Below are 18,684 nucleotides of genomic sequence, written 5' to 3' on the forward strand. Positions count from 1 at the left end.
GTGTCCCAGTTCTCCCATCCCCTAACCCCCACCCAGCCTCGCTTGGTTTCCAGGGGTTCCCCAGAACCTGAGGCCCAGTAGCCGTACTGACCAGGCCCCCGGAGGCCTCACTCCCACGTGGTCTCCACCCCCAAGGCCCAGGGCAAGGGCACGACTGCCCTTGTTGAGGCCAGTGCCTTTCCTCCGTTGAACTGCAGTGCAAGTGTGTCCTGAGAGCAGGTGGTCTCTTTCCCCTTAAAGAAGCTATTCCCCCCACACACACCCGCTTCACCCAGTTCCAAGCAAGGACAGGCCTTTGCTCCCAGAGACCCCCGATTGTCCCCCAGCAGCCTCCCTGACCACTGAAAGGCAGCACAGGTCTGTATCTGGGCCAGAAGCTGAGCCTGCCCAATGAATTCCTCAGCAAGGCAGCTGGGGTCCATCTGTGGGTGGCCATCCTGCCTTGTCCCTCCTCAGAACCCATTAGCCTGGGTGGAGAACCCAGTCCACCCCACCCCAGTCCCCCCTGAGCTCTTGGGGAGCAGGGAAGGTGCTATGCCGGTGATGGCTGCTTGTCCGCCTGGACACCCAAGGGATGGAGGCCGTGCGGGGTCTGGTGGGGCCAGGCCAGCTGGGGATGTGGTGCACAGATCCAGCGACCCACTCCAGGCAGTGCGGACAGCCAGGCAGCGGGGCCTGGAGACTCGGGACACAAGCCGAGTGAGAGAGAACCCCTTTATTGTGAAACCCTGGTGCAGGCACTTGACGTTGAGGCCTCTGGAAGGTGGGAGGTCACCACCTCCTGCATAGGGTGCCACCACCCCACAGAGAAGCCCCTCGACGGAGGACCCACACCCCCAACATGTTGAGCAGGTTCGTGTCCAGAGCTTACTAGATCAGCTCCATCCTGGAAGAAGGGAGGATGAGGGTCACCCACAGACCAGAACCCCCGGCTCTCAGTGGCAGGGCCAGGTGGACAGAGGTAGAGCGTGCAGAGCTCTGGGCCAAGGTCCGGAGCCTGAGTCCAAGTCTGCACTGGTGTGTGCCCCCTCCCCCCGCCCCCTCCAGGCTGGAGCCCCCTGTGCCAACGAGCTCTTCACACCTTAGAAGCACCTGCAGCAGCCCCCACAGCCAAGGAGAAAGCGCTGGCTTTTGTCCACTGGATGCCGCCACCCGCCTGAGCCCCTCGAACGGTACACACAGGATCTCAGCAGCAGCACCACCACCCCTGCACCCCTACAGCAGGCACTGAGGGAAGGGGAAGGGACAGTGCAGCCACCTCCGTTCAGGCTTCTTGCTGGTCATGGAAGCTGGCCCTCCCCTCAGGCAGCCACGGATTCACACGTGCCTGCACACGCCTTGACACGTAGGTACCAGGAGCACACGTTAGTGCACACGTGCCACACACAGCACGGGTGAACACACGGCTCCAGAATGACTTTCTGATTTGATACCTGGTGGCTGTCCCTACCCTGCCAGCCTCCAGGAAAGACCCCGCCCGGCTTTCAGACTCGGGGCTCCGCATTTTCCAGAGTAGCGCCGTACTTGGGGGCTGAGAAGCTCTGACAACTAAGACCCCCACTTCAGTCTCCAGGGGGCCCTCCAGAGACAGTCCTCTGGGACTCAGGAGATCTGGAGACAGACACACTCCCCAGAGGGACCCCTTATGGCATCCAGGTGAGGTCCTGAGGGAGACCCAGATTGCTGGGAGGAGGCAGGGGGAGCAAGGACGCTCTGCCTAGACTCCTGCCCCAGTGGCTTGCACACAGGCACACTTCTGTGCGTTCACATGCATACGAGGACTGCCCACAAGGAGCAGTGTGCAGGCGAGGGGTCCCAGGCTAGGGTCGGGCCTGCTGGCCACAGCGATGCTGGGAGGCACTCCTCGTGGGAATCCGGCAGGCTGAGGGAATCCTGCAGTTCGAGTGGCCAGCCGGCACATTCCCCTCACTGCTCAATATCCAGGCTGCCAGGTGACTGCGGTGGCTCCGGGGGCTTGAAGCTGAGGACCTCCTGGTAGGTGAGCTCTGGGGAGCCAAGGAAAGGGTGAGCTCCTGCGGTCGCTGGTGGCTGGCCCGTCTCCCCTGCTACCCCAGCCCATCACCCTGAGGGCAGCCTCAGCTGCCCGCCCCCCCTTCCTTCCGGAGTCTGCCCTGTGCTGCCCGCCCCCCAGACCCCTGCTGGACACCCCTCACCCCATCTCTACCTGCCCCACCCTGGGGGGGGGGGGGCGGCGCTCTGGGAGGAACTAGAACACTTCCAGAAGGAAGCAGGCAACTCCTAGCCTCCGGGGGAATGAAGCCCTCAGGCCCTGGGCTCCACCTCTCCCACCCAGCCTTCCTCAAGCTCACCCTTCCACTCCTCCACGGTCCGCTCCTTGGCCTCAACGCTTTCATCATAGGGCTCAGCCTCGGGCTCATCGTCGGGGTCGTGGTACTGGCTGAAGTAGGCATGGGCCAGGGCCTCGGCCGCACTGACCCTCTGGTCACTGTCCAGCACCAGCATCCTTCCCAGGAGATCCACAGCTACAGAGTGGCCAGTGGAAGGGGGGTGGTCAGTTAGGCATCCAGGGCCAGACGTGGAGCCCAGCCCAGACCCAGGGCACATCCTCACCCAGGGGGTTGGCTCCACGGAAGATGCTCCTGAGGTCCTTCTGGGGCATGGGGGGCAGGGACTGGATGTATGTCCGGGCCTGGGGGCACAGAGGAAGGGCCTGAGGGGGCGGCTCACACCCTCCCTCCCCTGGCCCCAAGCCAGGCAGGCGCTTGCTGAGAGAAGCCCCCAGACTCATTCCCTCCAACAGGCCTGGACGAGAACATGCACAGACCAGAAGCATCTCCCACTTGGGGTTTAGCGGCTCGAGCACCCCACTTGGCTCTCGATGCCTGGAGCCCCGGGGCCTGGTGTTGCCCCACTGCTCTGGGCAAGGGCAATGTTGGTTAGTGCTGGGGTTGTGCCCTCGTTGTCCCTCATGCCCCAACGAATGTCTTCCCTGTTCACCTGTTTCTCCCTTAAGGGGTCAGGCACTGCCTCAGGCTCCGTTCCGCTGTGACCCATGCTCCCCACAGGCTCCCTGGTCTACTCCCACAGAGCCCCTCCCTCCAGAGTACCTGAGGGCATGGTTAGCAGAGGGAGCCGGGAGCTGGTGACTCACGTGTTCCGATGATATTTTTGCTAGAACCTCAGGGCTGGGCGTGCCCACCACCTCCATGATTCGCTTCAGTTGGTCGATGTCTGCCTGGCTGAGGAAATGCCCACTGGCCAGGAGTAGACCCTTCCCAGCCCCCAGATCCCAGACCTTGGGACACTGCCCCAAACCTGCTCTCCTACAGCGGGAGGCAGAGGAGGCAAGACCAGCCAGAAAGGGCCAGTGCCACATCCCCTGACACCCACCCAGCAGAAAGGGACCCAGCCTGGGGCAAGGATACAGTCATTTCCTGGGAAGAGGGCCTTTCCCTGGAGCAGCTCAGCCATGATGCAGCCCACAGACCAGATGTCCACTGTTGGCGAAGGAGTCTCCATTAGTCTGCCCTCCCCAAGCCCCCCCTCAGAGAATCAGGGGGCTGTCCGGACAGTGCCAGCCTAGTGGCCTCTCCGTCACACCCGGGCCCAAAGACAGCAGCCCGCTTACTCCTCTAGACCCAACCCTGGGAGGGGGAGGAGTTAGCCCAAGACCTGCTGTGCTCAGTACCTCTAAGGTCTGTTTTGGAACGATGGTCCCAAATCTTGCCTGTCCCCAAGGCTGGACACAAGCACTCCCCCCCCCCCCCACCGCAAGGTCCTTGGCCTTTGGCCCCATAAGCCCCCACCCTCCCCAGGCCCTGGCCTGCCTGCCCACCCTGGCCCAACACAACCCGTGTGCCCCCATATGGGCTGACATCACCTGTCTGGTTGTAGTGCATCCAGTTGAGCATGATCTCAGGTGCGCGGTACCAGCGGGTGGCCACATAGCCGGTCATCTCCTCATCAGCCTGGCGGGCTAGCCCAAAGTCCAGGATCTAGAGTGACCACCAGGCCTGTCAGTGCCTCCGGGCAGGCCCCCTCTGCCGGCCAGCAGGGTGACCGCCCCGCCCGCACGGCCAGCTCACCCTAAGCTCACAGTCCTCATTCACAGCCACGTTGCTGGGCTTCAGGTCCTGTGGGGCAGGCAGGGCGTGAGCGCAGGAGCAGGGCAGCGCCAGCCCCGACCCTCACCCGGTGGCCACACCTACCCGGTGGATGATCCCCGCGGAGTGGATGTACTGCAAGGGGGAGACGGGGCGAGCGTCAGGCTGTGGCCACCACATCCCACCCTGCGCCCACCCGCGTGGCGCCCACCTTGAGCCCGCGCAGCAGCTGGTAAACCAGGAACTGGACGTGCTCGTCGCTCAGCGCCTGGCACTTGACGATGTTGTTCAGGTCGGCGCCCATCAGGGTGGTCACCAGGTACCTGGGAGGGGTCAGGGGTCAGCACAGCCCCGCCTCCCCCCGTCCCCCCCACCCCCGCCCCGTACAAGCTCCCGCCCAGCTGCCACGGTGGCTGCCCCTCACACTTCGCTGAAGTCCTCAATGGAGGTGGCCGGCGTGAACACATCCAGCAGCCCGATGACCTGGGAGGGGGGTGGGAGTCAGGCCTGCCCCGCCCGGGGAGCCCCGCCCCGCCCCGCCCCGCCCCGCTGACCCGCCCCAGGGCTCTCTGCTCACGTTCTCGTGCTTCAGGTGTTTGAGCAGCCGCAGCTCGCGGTAGGTCCTCCGCGCGTGGATCAGCGACTGGAAGGGTCGCGACAGCTTCTTCACTGCCACCTTCTGGCGCAGCCTCGTGTCGTAGGCCGAGCTGCAAGGCGGGCAAGTGAGGCAGCGCTGGCGCAGAGGGGGGACCCAGCCGTGCGCCCCCAGGCCCTGCTCCTTTTGGGCCTAATCTCGCCCTCTGAGCGCACTTTTGCTCTTAGGACCCCTAGGGTGCCCTGCCTTCGGTGCAGCCAGCCCCTGACCGGCCTGGAAAGCCTCTCCTCTGAGCCTCCTCTGAGCCTCCTCTGGGCCGGATCGCACCCTCCAGTCCGCCCCTTCCCACCAGTATTCAGGCCCACAAGGTCCTGGCCTGCCCCCGCCTGGGAGTCCTAGAGCAGGACCCGGATCTTCTCCCCCAACTCAGCATGAGGCTGGGGGAGGGTCTCCAATGACCAGGCCTGGAAAACAACCACTGCAAATTGTTCTCCTGTTCCCCTGTGGGCCCATGCATGGGGGGGGGGGGGGGGGCTCCCCAGGTGGTTCCAGAGCCACCTCCAAAGCCCCTGGACCCCCAACGCCTCTGAATATTCAAAATATGGACAAAAAACTGGCCAAAGGTGTTTACTGGATTATTATTTTTTAAGAATGAAAAAATGGACAACATGAAATGTTCAACAGAGGGTGGTATCTGGGCCCCCACTCCACTCCCCAGCTCCTCGCCAGCCTCACCCACCTACTCTTCCTCAGCAGAGACAAAATGATCACTGGCATCATCTCCAAATGCAAATAGTCTGTCACCCCCACCCTCTCAGAGTCCCACTGCCCCCAGCGCTGGAGCCGTGCTAACAGCCATGCCTTTACCAAGACTGTTTGGTCACTGATGCCCAGACCTTCCCTCTCTCCCAGTTTACCTCCACTCTCTAGGACCCTGCTTCCCCCAGGAATGAGTGTGCACAGGACAGGATACTCATGGGCCCAGGTGGTGGTGGAGGAGAGCCAGCCAGGTGCCTGGGGCACCCAGGCCCCTTCCCCCAGCCTGTCGCCTGCTGGGGAAGGTCCAAGTCACTTCTGGGGAGGCAAGCAGGGGAGTGGCTCCTCATGTGGGGCAGCGGACCTTTTCCCCCAGTGCTGTCTGCACAATCTGGTGACACAGAATTGGCACTAGGTCACCAGCTTCACCGTGGGAGCCCAGGAGAGGGCCGTCACCTGCACCGGGGCAACAGAGCAATGGGGAGAGACCCAGGCCTTGCTCAGGGAGCTGGCCCCCCCTAGGGACCCCTGAAGGTGGCTCCAGTTGAGAGGTGAATCCAGCAAAGACTGGTTAGTGGCGGGGGCCACTAACGCATCATCCCTGACCCTCTTCCTGCCCTTGAGGTCTTAGAAATGAAGTCAGAGGCCAGAGGCTGGACCGGCTGAAATGGCCAGCCTGCGGATTCTGACAAGCTGGCGGATGACTGCAGATGGGAGGTGGGGGTGGGGGGTGCCGAGCCCTTACACCAGCCCTTACAGCACTGGGACTCTGGAGGGGTTCAGGAAGTGCCACTGGTAACCTTCTGTCAGAGCCAGGAGTAAAGCCCCATCCCGAGGGGCTCTGGCCTCCCCACCTAAGACCCCCTCAGTGGACGGCAGCCACCAGCTCAGGCCTTGGTAAGGACCCCACTGGGTTTGGGGGGGGCACCTCTCAACATCCACATCCACACTCAGCCTGAAGGTATTGTAACTGCACCCCCACCACCTGGAACCACCTCACCTTAAGCCCCACCCCCAGTCCCTCCACAGCCCCACACAGGTCTCAGCCAAACCCCCAACCCTGTCTCCCACTTCCAGACTCTGTCCTCCGTCAGGGCCCCAGGGCTCAACTGTGGGGCTGTGGTCTGAGCTCTCTGGGTGGGGGCAAAAATGGAGCAGGGGTAGACCCCCACAAGCACTGCAGGGGGAATGGCAGGCTTCTCTGATCAGGCCTGAAACCCCATCCAGAGTCTGAGACCCTTTGGAAAACAGGGGAGGGGGCAGGACCCAGGGGAGTTTTGAAGCCGATGTAAGGGGAGGGGTCCTGCCCTCCCTCAAGTTGGGCTTTCTCTTTTGCAAACAAAACCACCCATCCTAGGAACGGGGCAGACCCCAGAGCTGCCCAACCCTTGACGGGGGAGGGGGTGGCACCCTGGACGCCTGTTCGCACATTTAGGGGCCCGGGAGACCCGCCCTTTGGCCGGCTGTGACGCCGCAGGATTTGGGCCCGGTGGGGGTGCTCCGGCTGGGACGGGGGGAGAACGACCCCTCTCCCTCACCCGGAGCGGCGTCCGGTAGGAAAGTTTCCTTCTTCCTGCCCCCGACCCCCCATTCATTCCCGCGATCGGTGAACGGCCCGGGGGCGGAGGCAGGGCGAGGCCCCTCCCCACGCCAGGAACCTCGCCAAGGGAGGGGAGGGGGCGCGCACTCCGTCCCGCCCGCACCTCCCCGCCCTCCCCGCCCTCCCCGCCGCCCCTACCAGACCGAGCCGTAGGCGCCCGAGCCCACCGGGCGCAGCCCCTGCAGCCGCTGAGGCACCTCCCACACCGTCTTGTTGAGTTCCTGCCGGTAGAAGCCTGCGCGCGGGCCCGACATGTCCGAAGCGGCCGCCGCTCGGCCCGCGCCCCGCCCCGCGCCCCCGCCCCCGCCCCCGCCCCGCGCCGGAGCCCGAGCCCGAGCGGAGCGGACGGAGGGCGGCGGGAGGAGGCGGCGGCGGGCGCGGCGCGGGGCGGGGCCGGGGTGGGGGTGCGCGGGGACGGCCGCGCGGCTTCCTGCCCCTGCCGGGCGGCGGCCGGCCGGAAGCCAGCCCTGCCCTCCCCTCCCGGGGTCGCGGCCGGGGCGCTTCTGCCTCCTGGGGTCCGCACTGGCCCCAGCGTCCTCCCGCGTTCGGCCCTCGGCCGCGCCCCGCCCCTGCCAGGCCGCCTCCGCTCCCCGCACCCTCCCCTGCCCGCACCGGTGCCGGCACCTCGGGTTCGCTCATCCCTCCTCTCCCCGCTCCTGCTCCGGGCCCTGCACGACACCCCACCCCCCAGCCTGCTCCCTCAAGATCAAGCCGTGGGAGCGGTTTTTCCATCGATGTAGAAAATGCTACCTAATCACAACTGGACACTTGACTGGGTCCCCCTCTGGGGTGTGCAGATGGCGGCGCCCTGCATCCCGGGCCAGCCTGGCTTCCCTCTCCCTTGGAGGCCGTTCTCGGCTTGGCCGTGTGGTTCCTCCGCTGGGAACCTTCCGTGGTCCGAAGCCGGCCGCTGGGCGCCGTCCGGCCGCCCCTGGGGAGAAGTGTGGCTGCTGGGCGGGCCTGGGGAACCAGCCCTGTCAGGACCAGGGACAGCGGCAGCGCCAGGGGACCTCGGAGGCGCTGCACCCATCAAATGCTATCCCCAAGTGTGTCCTTTCTGGTTCCTGGTACCTTGCCTCCTTCTAAACGCACCCTCGGCTGTCACCTCTTCCAGGAAGCCCACCCTGACTTTCCTATGTACAGAGGAGCTCCTCTGGCGCGTAACCGCTGTTACGCCTCCGCGCTCAGCGCGTTCCCCGGTTTCCTCTCCTGGCCTGGAAGGATTATTTCAAGCAGGCTGCTGTAACTGACGGGTGGGGGAGATGTTCCTCATTCCAGCAAGACGGCCTCCCGCGACTGTCTGTTGCTCTGCACCCGCGTAGTTACTTTCCATTTTGAAGTGATACTTGTTCGCAGACAGCATTGTCCCCAGGACAGACGCCTCCTGGCCCTCTATGTTGGGAGGGCAGTGGGTACTGTCTGGGCTGCAGCCTCCTGGAAAAGTGGGAAATCAGGCTCTGCGTGGCCTGAACCCCCACCTCTCAAAGACAAACTAAAACCTGAGTTTTTACGTGAAATCTCCTGATTTTTAAATATTGGCAACCAAATTAAAATAAGACATCTCGGGGCGCCTGGGTGGCGCAGTCGGTTAAGCGTCCGACTTCAGCCAGGTCAGGATCTCGCGGTCCGTGAGTTCGAGCCCCGCGTCAGGCTCTGGGCTGATGGCTCGGAGCCTGGAGCCTGTTTCCGATTCTGTGTCTCCCTCTCTCTCTGCCCCTCCCCTGTTCATGCTCTGTCTCTCTCTGTCCCAAAAATAAATAAAAAACGTTGAAAAAAAAAATTAAAAAAAAAAAAAAAAAAGACATCTCAAGGCAGTGCCAGGCAAACGGACATAACTGCCCAGCGAATCGAAACCCTAGCGGGGGGTGGTGGCTGGGTGGGGGGCGCTGGGTGGCTCAGGGGGTTAAGCCTGGGACTTTGGCTCCGGTCATGATCTCAGGGTTTGTGAGTTCGAGCCCCCCTCCCCCCCGCAGTCCGGCTTGCTGCTGCCTGCGCAGAGCCCGCTTGGGATCTTCTGTCCTCTCTCTCTCTCTGCCCCTCGCCCCCCAAAAATAAACATTAAAACCAAATAAAACAAAACAACTCTGGCGGGAGCCAAGAAACCACAAAGAGGGGTGCCTGGGTGGCTCAGTCGGTTAAGCGTCCGACTTCAGCTCAGGTCACGATCTCGCGGTCCGTGAGTTCGAGCCCCGCATCAGGCTCTGGGCTGACAGCTCAGAGCCTGGAGCCTGCTTCCGATTCTGTGTCTCCCTCTCTCTGCCCCTTCCCAGCTCATGCTCTGTCTCTCTCTGTCTCAAAAATAAATAAACGTTAAAAAAAAAAATTAAAAAAAAAAAAGAAAAGAAACCACAGAGAAAGCGATCCGAGTCTCGCTCCGGCCAGCCTTGCGTGACTTCGGCCAAGTCCCGAGCCATCCCTGGCCTCAGTTTCCCCTCTGGGAGCCAGTGCTCGTCGGGCGGTGGTGGGGGGAGGAAACCGGTGTCGCCCCGCTCCGCCCCCCCCTCCAGAGTCCCCGCCTTCCCGGGGGGCGGAGGCGCGCCGAGCCCCGGGCTGCGGGGAGAGGAGGCGGCCTTTGTTAGCGCTAGGCGGGCGCGCCCCCCCTCCCCCCGCCCCCCAGACCCGCAACCAAAGCAGGTTCCCCGGGCGACAGGCTCCGCCCTTCTTCCGCGGCCCGGGGGGTGGAGTCGTGCCGCCCCTAGGGGAGCCTGCGCCCGGCCTCCCCCTACCTGCCCCAAATCAGGGCTGAGTGGTCGGAACTGACCAGAGCGGAGTGGACTACCCGGCCGGCTCAGTGAGTCAGGCAGAATGGAGACCCTCCCTCAGAATTCACCCCCGTCGGCCCACCTGGCCCCAGGCTGGCGGGTCCTGGCCAAGCTGCCTCCTGGGGAGGGTCCGGGAGAGAAACCAGGGAGTTTCCGGTGGTGGTTAGGGTGGGGAGAGGGCACAAAGCCGGACAGGTCAGGAAGTCCCCTGGAGAGAGACACCAGTGGAGCTGAGCCAAACTTTCAGACCGTCCTGCCTCCCCGGGACTGAGCTCGGCTTGAGGGACAAGAAAGGGGGGGTTGAGGCAGGCTGGGTGGGGCCACAGCAGGGATTTCATTTTTGCTCTCAGGGTGATGGGAAGCTGCGCTGGACATTTTCACAGCGTAATCCTGGCCACCAGGTCCAGAGGGTGAGACAGGCCTGAGCCTAGAGAAGTCGGTGGTCATGGCGTGGAGAGCAGCGGGCAGCGGCAGGGGCAGCAGGTTGAGGATGGGGCGCAGATGGGGAGGCTACACCCAAGGGCCTCCTACCCAGATGGAAGCCCTGAGTCTCAGGACCCCCATCCCTGGTCTCCCTCCACCCTACACTCCAGTATCAAGATCCCACTCTCTCCATGTCCACTCTCCCCTCCACTGGCCACTTGCTGGCCTCCTGGCTGCACTTCTCCCTGTGGTCAGAATGAACTTCCTAAAAAGCTGATGTGGCTCTATCCTGGAGGCCTGGTGATTTAGGAGAGGGTCCTTCCTCGCCGTTAAGCAAGCAGGGTGTGGCCTTAGGCTGTTCCCTGCAACTTGGAAGGAAAGGTCACTGAAGTTGTGCGTGCATCCTCCCCCGCACCCCCCCCCCCCCCCCCGCCCCAGCCACTACATCAGGAGGAAAATGGTGAAGTGGAAACAGGAAGGCGGGTCATCCCTCAGTTTGACACCATCCTGACAACTCAAGGCTGGCCTGCCCCCTGCCACCTTGCACCCCAACATCTATGCCTTCAACAGCCGCATGAAAGGACAGCCCCTGGACCTCTTCATACCCCATCTGTTGGACCTCCAGCCCTTCCTGTCTCTAACCTTCACAGAATGGGAAGGGGGTCCTCACACTGCAGACTGTAGTCTGTAGGGGGCAGTAGTGGCTTCTTAGGGGCAGTAGTGGCTTGTGGAGGTCCAGTCTGGAAGCCAGGCCTCCTTGCCCCGGGCACCCCCAGCCTAGCACTTCCAGAGTCTGTTCCACCTGCTTCTGAACAGCTAGATCTCAGGGAAGAGGAAACCTCGTGTGGGTCGTAACAGTGTCATTTAGGGCTCCCTGGGGTAGGGGTGTCAGCGTTTGCCTAGTACCCTTCCCTGTAGGAGAGACCCACCCTCATTCCAAGTGCACAGGGAGCTCACCATCAAAGGCCTAGCCTACCCCCAGCCACCACGATGCCCCAAGTGGAGGAGACGCAGTCTGGGGCTGCCCATCAACAACGTCCCCGCTGTCTGGGGACACAGCCACGTAGGCCGGGAAGCAGTTCGGACAAGATGGAACCCTGAGACACGTGAGCACCTGGGTCCAGCCAGATCTGAGGCGGGACCAGCAGCGCGCCCTCATTTTGGAGCCACCGAATCCCCTTTCGGCTGCGCGGTATTCCTGGAGCACCAGGGCTCCCTCGGGGCAGCCCGTCTATGCCATTTCCTGCTGTGTTCCCAGGGCCCAGGACAGTGTGTACTGACCGCATGAAGCTGCTGCGTTACGCACACGCTTGTGTGCTGATGCTCCGGGGCGGTGCGTCTCATTGCTGCCGCCCTGCGTGCAACATGGGGGCCGGGAGCAACATGCTTCCTCCACCCCCAGAATCCTGGACCACCCCCTCCGTGAGGCATTGGCAGGGGGCACTACTCAGCCTTACTTTTGTCCCAGGCCATTCCGGGGCTGTTCTCGGGGCCAAGGAGCCGACCCTGGGGGACACAGGGCCCTCTCTCCCAGAGTCACCCAGTGTCTGGTGGGGTCTGCACACAGCAGTGACTTACTACCTGTATGCTGGCTGGACCCCCTCCTTAGAAAAGAGGATCATAGGTCCCTGACCTACCAGGGGCCCAGACAGTAGCCCCTGCCAGGCCCACGAGTGCCCCCCCCCCCAGGCCCAAGCAGGCTCAGCCCAAGGAAGGCAGGCAGGGGCATCCTGGCCACCAGATGGCGCCCGATCCACACTCCCCTGCCTGGAACCAATCCTTCCAGGATCACTTACTGGCGGTGGCGCCCAGCCCCTTTCTGTGCCCCAGGCCGCATCTCTCAGCCCTGGGGCAGCGGGGAGGGCAGGGCCTGGACTCAGCTCAACTCTCCCCTGCCCCCCCCCCCCACCAGAAAGCACATGCTGGCCTGAGGGGAGACCCTCGGGCCAGTGTCCACAGGAGGAATGGGAGTGGAGAAGCAGGGACTGCAAATCTGCTGCAGCCACAGGAGGAACCCAGCCACGCAGCAGAGTGAAAAAGACAGGTGTATTTGATTTACAATGAACAAGATTTACAAAAGGGGGTAGGGGTGAGGGTGGTCCCGGTGGAGCTGCTGCCAGACCCCTCCGACCTGGGCAGGGCCTCCGGCACGGCCCAGTCTTCTGGGTCCCCTCTGGCCACCTGGGCCTCGACGTCTGACGTCCAGCTTGACCTTTGAGGTGGGGCCCAGGGCACGGGGTCCACCCGGAGTGCCAGCGCCCCGCAGGGCAGGCCACGTGAGGTCAGGAAGGCTTCGTACCGTTGTTCTCCTCCAGTCCCGGCGGGGCAGACAGACACGGTCTGGGCGCGAGGCCCTGCGGGCCACAGGCAAGCAGACCCCACCCGAAGAGGCCAAACCCAGGAGTCTGAGGTGGCTGCTGGTGTTCAGACAGGGGGAGCTGAGGCCCCACTGCCCCCAGCGACCCGGCGCGGCGCCAGGGGCGTAAGGCACATTTGCGAATCGCGCGGGAGATGTGACACAGACAACACCTGATGCTGGTTCTGCGGGAGCTGGCGCTGGAGGGCGCACGGCACTATTGCTCAGGAGATAGATGCTACAGACGCGGAGGTGGGGGCTCCCCCGCTGCACCCACACGCGGATGCCCGGGGCTCTTCCCCTGCTGGTGAAGGGTAAGGGCCTTACCACTCGGCCTCGTTTCTCAGGGGCTGCCCGACGCCTGACACGGAGCATCACGCACCTGTGCCCAGAGTCAGTGGTGGCAGAGGCCAGAGGTCAGAGATCTGTGACTTTGTTCTCCAGCGCGGCCGCGATCTGCTGGAGGCGGAAAGCCAGCTGCATCTTCTGGGCGGCAGGGTCCTCCTCCAGGGCGTTGATGATCTGCAGGTGGGCCGCGTCAGACCACACGCCAGGGAGGGGGGCTGCCTGGGTGCTGGCCCCCACCCCTGGGAGGACACCCCTCACCTCGTCATAGTACTTCTGCGTGTACTGGTAGAGCTGGTGCAGGGCCACGAGGGTGTTCAGCGAGTCTGTGTGTGCCTGGGGGGTTGGGGGGGGGCGTCGGAGAGGGGCTGTGTGACCCCGCAGGTAGGAGGCTGTCCCCGGTGGAGGAAAGGGCTGACGTGTAGCACCCCAAGCACACACACACGTAAGAGGGTTACAGGTACGTGGGACGGCCACAGACAGACATACGTTCTCACCCACAGACACACAGCAGTCGGGCCAGGTCAGCACGGCTCGCAAACCCCTCTCCTCGGGGGCACGCCTGGCCCCACCCCGCTTCTCCCTCCGGCAAGTGCAGTCTCCAGCGCCACTCAGCAGGGGGCTTTGGGGGAGGGGTGGGGTGCTCGGCCTGGATACGGTCAGTGGGCGCACACACACCCTGCATCACCTTCTCTTACCCGAGAAATCTCCGCCAAGTGCGTGTTCATGTCCTGGTCGCTGACCTGCACCATCTGCCTGACCCCCTTGTAGTAACTGCGGGAGAGCGGGCGTATGGTCGGGGAAGGGGTGGGGCAGCGGGTCCCAGTCACAGGCCGGAACCACCCCCAGGGGCCCCACTGGGTGGGGTCAAGGGTGGGTGCCCAGGGTCTAGCCGGGGGGACGGGAGCACTCACTCCTCCACCATCTTCTTGTAGGTGGAGATCTCCTTGGCGTAGAGGAGCTTGTTGCTGGGAGAGTCCTGTGGGGGGTCGGAGCCAAGAGATGCCTGAGTCGTGACAGAGCCGAGCTCGCACCCACCCAGGACACCCACGGAACAGAGAACCGGAGGTGTGGTGTGTGGGGGACAGAGGCCCAGCAGGGGAGGAGCGTCCAGTGCTTTGGGTACCCACGTGAGGGGAAGGCAGGGAGGGCCCAGGCTCTGCCCCAGCAGCCCCCCGCCCCTCCAGGGCAGCGCGGGGGCGCAGACTGGTCCACGATGACCTCCAGAGCCCACAGGCCGTGACCCGGGCCCTCTACCTCCCACAGCCCCAGTTACCGTGCACTTGCCTTTCTCATGAGTTCGGGCCCCAAACGTACAAACCAACACCCCAAACTTCCCGGCACATCCCAAACTGACCTCCTCACCCGCATCACACCATGGCTTCCCCGGGCCACCCCCCACCCCCCACTACTCGACCCGGACCCTACAGAACTCCAGGGCAACGACCTAAATCTCCCCACCCCCAAAACTGCCCTCAGGGTCCACTCACGCGGCTCAGCTTGTGCTCTGTGCGTGTGCAGGCGTCCATGAAGGTCTGAGCGATGACTGACAGGGAAGCGTCCACCACCTCATGAACATGCACGTCAAAGATGAAATGGGGGTTCTTGAGAATGTTCACCCAGAACCGCAGTGGTAAACTGAGGCAGAGCGACAGGGAGTGAGGGGCTGCCGAGACCCTGGAGCAGGGCAGGCAGCAGCAGGATGGAGGAGCCCCCACCTGTTGGTCTTCCAGATGTGGATGGTGTCCTCATCCTTAATGTCGTGTTTCTCGGCCTGCTCGTCCAGAAAGTCGAAGAAATACTTAACAGCGGGCGGCACCGCATGCCCAGGTGCCAGAACGCTCTGGAAGAAGTTGTCCACAAACTGCTGCAGCGTGCCCTGCGGGGTTGGGGCAGGAGGGGGGGACTCAGCAGGGAGTGGGCGCTGGACCGTGTGACCGCCCGCCCCCACGTTGCTCCGCCCACAGGCCCCGCCCCCGGTGTGACCGTCCACATGTTGCCCCGCCCACACACACACACCGCGCCCCCCCCCCTCCCCCCCAGCAGCGCCCACCTTGACAGAGAGCAGGCGGGTCAAGTATATCTCGGTGATGGCCTTGGTGCGTTCCTTCTCCTTCACGCTGCCCCGCTTGGACTTGCCCTCGTCCACCTCCTCCGCTGGCCGCACCAGGTGCCACACACGGTTCTCCTCCTCCAGGAGGGCGTGGCCTGTGGGGAGGCGGCACTGAAGGCCGAGACTGGAGCTCAGTAGCCCCCCGCCCCTCCAGGGCAGCACGGGGTGGGGGGGTGGGGGGGGCAGACGGGTCCACGTTGACCTCCAGAGCCCACAAGAGCACAGGCAAAAGAAAGGGACTCACGCTCTCCGGGTAGATCCGGCTGGCTGTCCTCAGGCTGTTGGGAGACTCCCACCGTGGACAGGATGAGAGTGGCTCCATCCCGGACCTGGGGCATGCAGTCATGAGAGCGGGCCCCCCGGCTCCCCACCGAGGCTGGGGATGCAGCCCTCCCACTGCCCAGCCGCCAGCACTCACGTTGTAGTGCATCAGGGTGTTGACACGCTTCCACCGGCCCTCCCGCTGAGAGGTCAGGTCCAGGTCTGACAGGATCTGGGCTGTGGACCCAGGACGCCACTCTGGGAGGACACAGCCCAGCTCCTGGAACCCAGCCACACCCCGCCCGGCTCCCTCTTGCTGTCCCTCCACCCCACCTGCCCACCCAGGGTCCCCAGGGCAGGACCCCGCCCCACGGCACAGAGCTGGGTACACGAGGACCTTGCTCACCGAGGACCACGCTGTCAGCCTTAGGCCAGCGAGAGCAAGGCTGCGTACGGTACACCTGATCGATGATCTTCTCCTTGACCTGGGAGATGGTGTCACAGTTGAGGACCTTTACCGGGACAGCATCGGCGCCTTCGTCCTGGACGATCACGCTCACCGTCTGCCGGGGGACGTGGGGTGAAGAGCCAGTGTGGGGGGCCTCTCTCTTGCCCACCGGTGTGGGAGCAGCCTCGGGCACCCCCGTGGTCACACCCTCCGGTGCCCCTAGAGCGGCCCGACCTGGCCTTTCCTCACAAGCCCTGGCTCAGCGGGACAGAGAGCATCACTAGCCACGCGCCACGCCACCTCTCGTGTGCACGTAGGCTCACCGCCAGGCACACCCGGACGCCCCACACAGGGCTGCAGGGGACCCAGGTGCCCGGGAGGGCAGCTGACTCGGGACACTCGGAGCCTCTCCGCAGGGACACCTCTGGGGCCCAACACCCACGGAGGGTGCACAAGCCCCCCTGAACTCAGGTGGGCCCGTGCGAGTCTGTGAATGGCATCCAGCGTCTGCTCCTGAGGCGGCCCGGGCCCCCCAGCCGCAGTGCTCACCAGGGGCGCATACTCCACATCATCCCCCAGCAGCCCCGTATCGTTGAGGGTGTATTTGGCCTTCTTCTGCACAGCGTCCACTGGCCCCTTCTCCACCTGATGCTTGATGGCCTTGAAAAGCTTATACAGGGGCTCGCCGGCACTGTCCTGGAGAGCAAAGGGCAGCTCAGCCACGGGTGAGACTGGAGATGCCCCCCGGGCAGGTGGATGTTTGGGGGGAGGTCGGGGAGAACACCACCTCACTCCTGCCCCGACCCTGGCCAGGCCGCTTAAACCCACCTTGAGGTACTGGTATAGGCAGATAGACATCCAATTGGACAGCATCCTTTCCACCACCGTCTCGGACCTGAAGGTACGAAGAGATGTTTCCTGAGGGTTCCCTTACTGCCCCAGGGCCCAGCCGGCTCCCCCAGGCACCCACACACCCCTATCCAGGCCCTGGGTCCCTGACAGAAAGCCAGGGGCGCCACCCCTGCCGTCCCTCCGCTCTCCCTACCTGCACCGGCTACATCTGCTGACAAACTGGATACTGGACTCAGCCGGTGCCACCCCACGACCCTCCACCCCCACCTCCCACCTGGCGCCCACCCCCCCCCCCCACCTGCGCAGCATCGGCTTGGGGTTCTTGGCCACCACGTACTGGCCCACCTCCCGCCTCTCCCCCGCACACACACCTGCGCAGCATCGGCTTGGGGTTCTTGGCCACCACGTACTGGCCCACCTCCCGCCTCTCCCCCGCACACACCTGCGCAGCATCGGCTTGGGGTTCTTGGCCACCACGTACTGGCCCACCTCCCGCCTCCCCCCCCCCCCGACCTGCGCAGCATCGGCTTGGGGTTCTTGGCCACCACGTACTGGCCCACCTCCCGCCTCTCCCCCCCCCCCCCCCCACCTGCGCAGCATCGGCTTGGGGTTCTCGGCCACCAGGTACTGGCCCACCTCCCACCTCTCCCCGTCCCCCACCTGCGCAGCATCGGCTTGGGGTTCTCGGCCACCAGGTACTGGCCACCTCCCGCCTCTCCCCCGCACACACCTGCGCAGCATCAGCTTGGGGTTCTTGGCCACCACGTACTGCTCCATGAGCTCCAGGAACAGCGTGCGCATGATGTCCGTGTAGTACTCCAGCTTCCCGTGCAGCGCCACCCGTCAGCAGGGACGCGAAATAGACCTTGGCGCGGGCTGAGAACTCCCGCTGGCTCTCCAGGGTGTGGATGAACTGCGAGGGGCCACCAGCCGGAGACCGCCTGAGCACTTTGGCCCCGGCACCCGCCAGCAGCCGAGGCTCCGGCTGTCCCCTCTCCTCCCCGCCGACCCTGCCCTGCAGCCCTGGCCCCACTCACAGTGACCAGGAAGGACTTGCTGTTTAGCAGGTTGGAGAACTGGTAGAGGGCCTGCTCCACCACTGGGCGCCGTGACTCGGGGATGTCCAGCCTGCCCGTGATCATCACGTCCTTGTCGCCGTCCTTGGAGGGCAGGAAGAAGACGCGGTCGGTGTAGGTCTTGTAGTCCAGCACGGGGATGCCCGCCTCATGCACGTCGTTGGTCTGGTCCTCCATCTCGATCATCAGGTCTGGGGGCGGGGGGCACGGTGAGGCGTCCCGGCCACGAGCCGCAGGCCACCCTGCCCACCTCTGCCTCTCCGGATGCAGCCTCTTCCAAGGCCATCCTCCCTGGCCTTCCAGCCCCCAAGAGGTCTCGGCAGCGGGCTCCCAGGGCAGCCCGAGGATCCCGCTGCCCCTAGCAGGCAGCCCTACCTGTGACTCCTTCTTACAACGGTCCCGCACGCTCTCCTCCAGGCCCTCCAGCTGGGACTTGATCTTCTCGTACTCGCGCTCTGCCTGTTGGCTCTTCCTCCTGGGGGCACAGGGAGGTTCCTGGGACCTGGTGGCCCTGAGCCTGTGTGTTGTGTTGGGTGTGTGGCCAGAGGGGCAGAGGCAGGAGTGGGCGGGGCTCACCAGTAGCAGTAGACGGACACGACGATGACGGCCACCATGGGCACGATGACCAGCGGCAGGATGAGGTTGAGTGGCACATCACTCACCCTCGTGTCATACTCCACACGGCCCAACACCCACTCTCGGGAGCCAAACTTCACCTGTATTGTGGACAGGTGTGGCTTCGCAAGGACCCGTGGCTGCCCAGCCTGCCCTCCTGCCCTCCCTCTGTCACCACCCCTCGCCCAGCCCGGCACCCGGCCAACCCGCACGCACGATGAACTCAGGCAGGTTGTGTGTCGTGTCTCGCTTCTGCCGCCGCTTGGGCGGGGGCTGCACCTCGGGGGGCTCGCAGTACAGGTCCGTCTCGGTCAGCGTCTTCATGATGCAGCGCTCAGCGCCCACGAAGGCCTCGGCCTCGTGAAGCGTCATCGCCTTGTTCAGATTAGTGCCCTGG

General features: G+C 64.3%; 2 protein-coding genes across 4 annotated transcripts in view; both read right to left on the minus strand.

The window, feature by feature from the left end:
• Nucleotides 1-700: 700 nt before the first annotated feature.
• Nucleotides 701-7,546, minus strand: MAPK11 (mitogen-activated protein kinase 11). 3 transcript variants are annotated; one of them, XM_053894888.1, is made up of 12 exons: nt 7,175-7,543; nt 4,663-4,792; nt 4,510-4,568; nt 4,297-4,408; nt 4,191-4,220; nt 4,068-4,115; nt 3,863-3,977; nt 3,408-3,479; nt 3,134-3,213; nt 2,593-2,671; nt 2,331-2,504; nt 701-2,006 (listed from the first exon to the last, which is right to left on the minus strand). In XM_053894888.1, exons 1-12 carry the CDS (start codon nt 7,288-7,290, stop codon nt 1,927-1,929), a joined length of 1,095 nt encoding a protein of 364 aa, XP_053750863.1. In that variant the 5' UTR covers nt 7,291-7,543; the 3' UTR covers nt 701-1,926. The 3 variants fall into 3 exon arrangements, with proteins under 3 accessions (XP_053750863.1, XP_053750865.1, XP_053750864.1); XM_053894890.1 differs by lacking the exon at nt 7,175-7,543 and adding an exon at nt 6,975-7,042; XM_053894889.1 differs by lacking the exon at nt 4,191-4,220 and having other exon boundaries at nt 7,175-7,546.
• A 4,702-nt stretch (nt 7,547-12,248) lies between these two features.
• Nucleotides 12,249-18,684, minus strand: part of PLXNB2 (plexin B2) — a 29,052-nt gene continuing 22,616 nt past the window's right edge. The window contains 17 exon segments of the mRNA XM_053894757.1: nt 12,249-13,099; nt 13,184-13,258; nt 13,621-13,696; nt 13,837-13,901; nt 14,413-14,560; nt 14,641-14,801; nt 14,976-15,130; nt 15,280-15,364; nt 15,454-15,554; nt 15,703-15,859; nt 16,294-16,440; nt 16,573-16,639; nt 17,327-17,436; nt 17,438-17,509; nt 17,634-18,147; nt 18,249-18,388; nt 18,504-18,680. Coding sequence (XP_053750732.1) covers nt 12,995-13,099; nt 13,184-13,258; nt 13,621-13,696; nt 13,837-13,901; nt 14,413-14,560; nt 14,641-14,801; nt 14,976-15,130; nt 15,280-15,364; nt 15,454-15,554; nt 15,703-15,859; nt 16,294-16,440; nt 16,573-16,639; nt 17,327-17,436; nt 17,438-17,509; nt 17,634-18,147; nt 18,249-18,388; nt 18,504-18,680 — 2,355 coding nt within the window. The 3' untranslated portion in view covers nt 12,249-12,994.

The sequence above is a fragment of the Panthera pardus genome, unplaced genomic scaffold (genome assembly GCF_024362965.1).
Source record: "Panthera pardus isolate Hobbes unplaced genomic scaffold, ASM2436296v1 HiC_scaffold_6, whole genome shotgun sequence".
NCBI lineage: Eukaryota > Metazoa > Chordata > Mammalia > Carnivora > Felidae > Panthera > Panthera pardus.

Coding starts and splice junctions, on each gene's coding strand:
- MAPK11 (XM_053894888.1), bottom strand. CDS start 7,290: ATGTCGGGCCCGCGCGCAGGCTTCTACCGGCAGGAACTCAACAAGACG. Junction 4,793..7,174: donor GGCGCCTACGGCTCGGTCTG/GTAGGGGCGGCG, acceptor CCCGCCTTGCAG/CTCGGCCTACGACACGAGGC. Junction 4,221..4,296: donor AGCTGCTGCGCGGGCTCAAG/GTGGGCGCCACG, acceptor TCCCCCTTGCAG/TACATCCACTCCGCGGGGAT.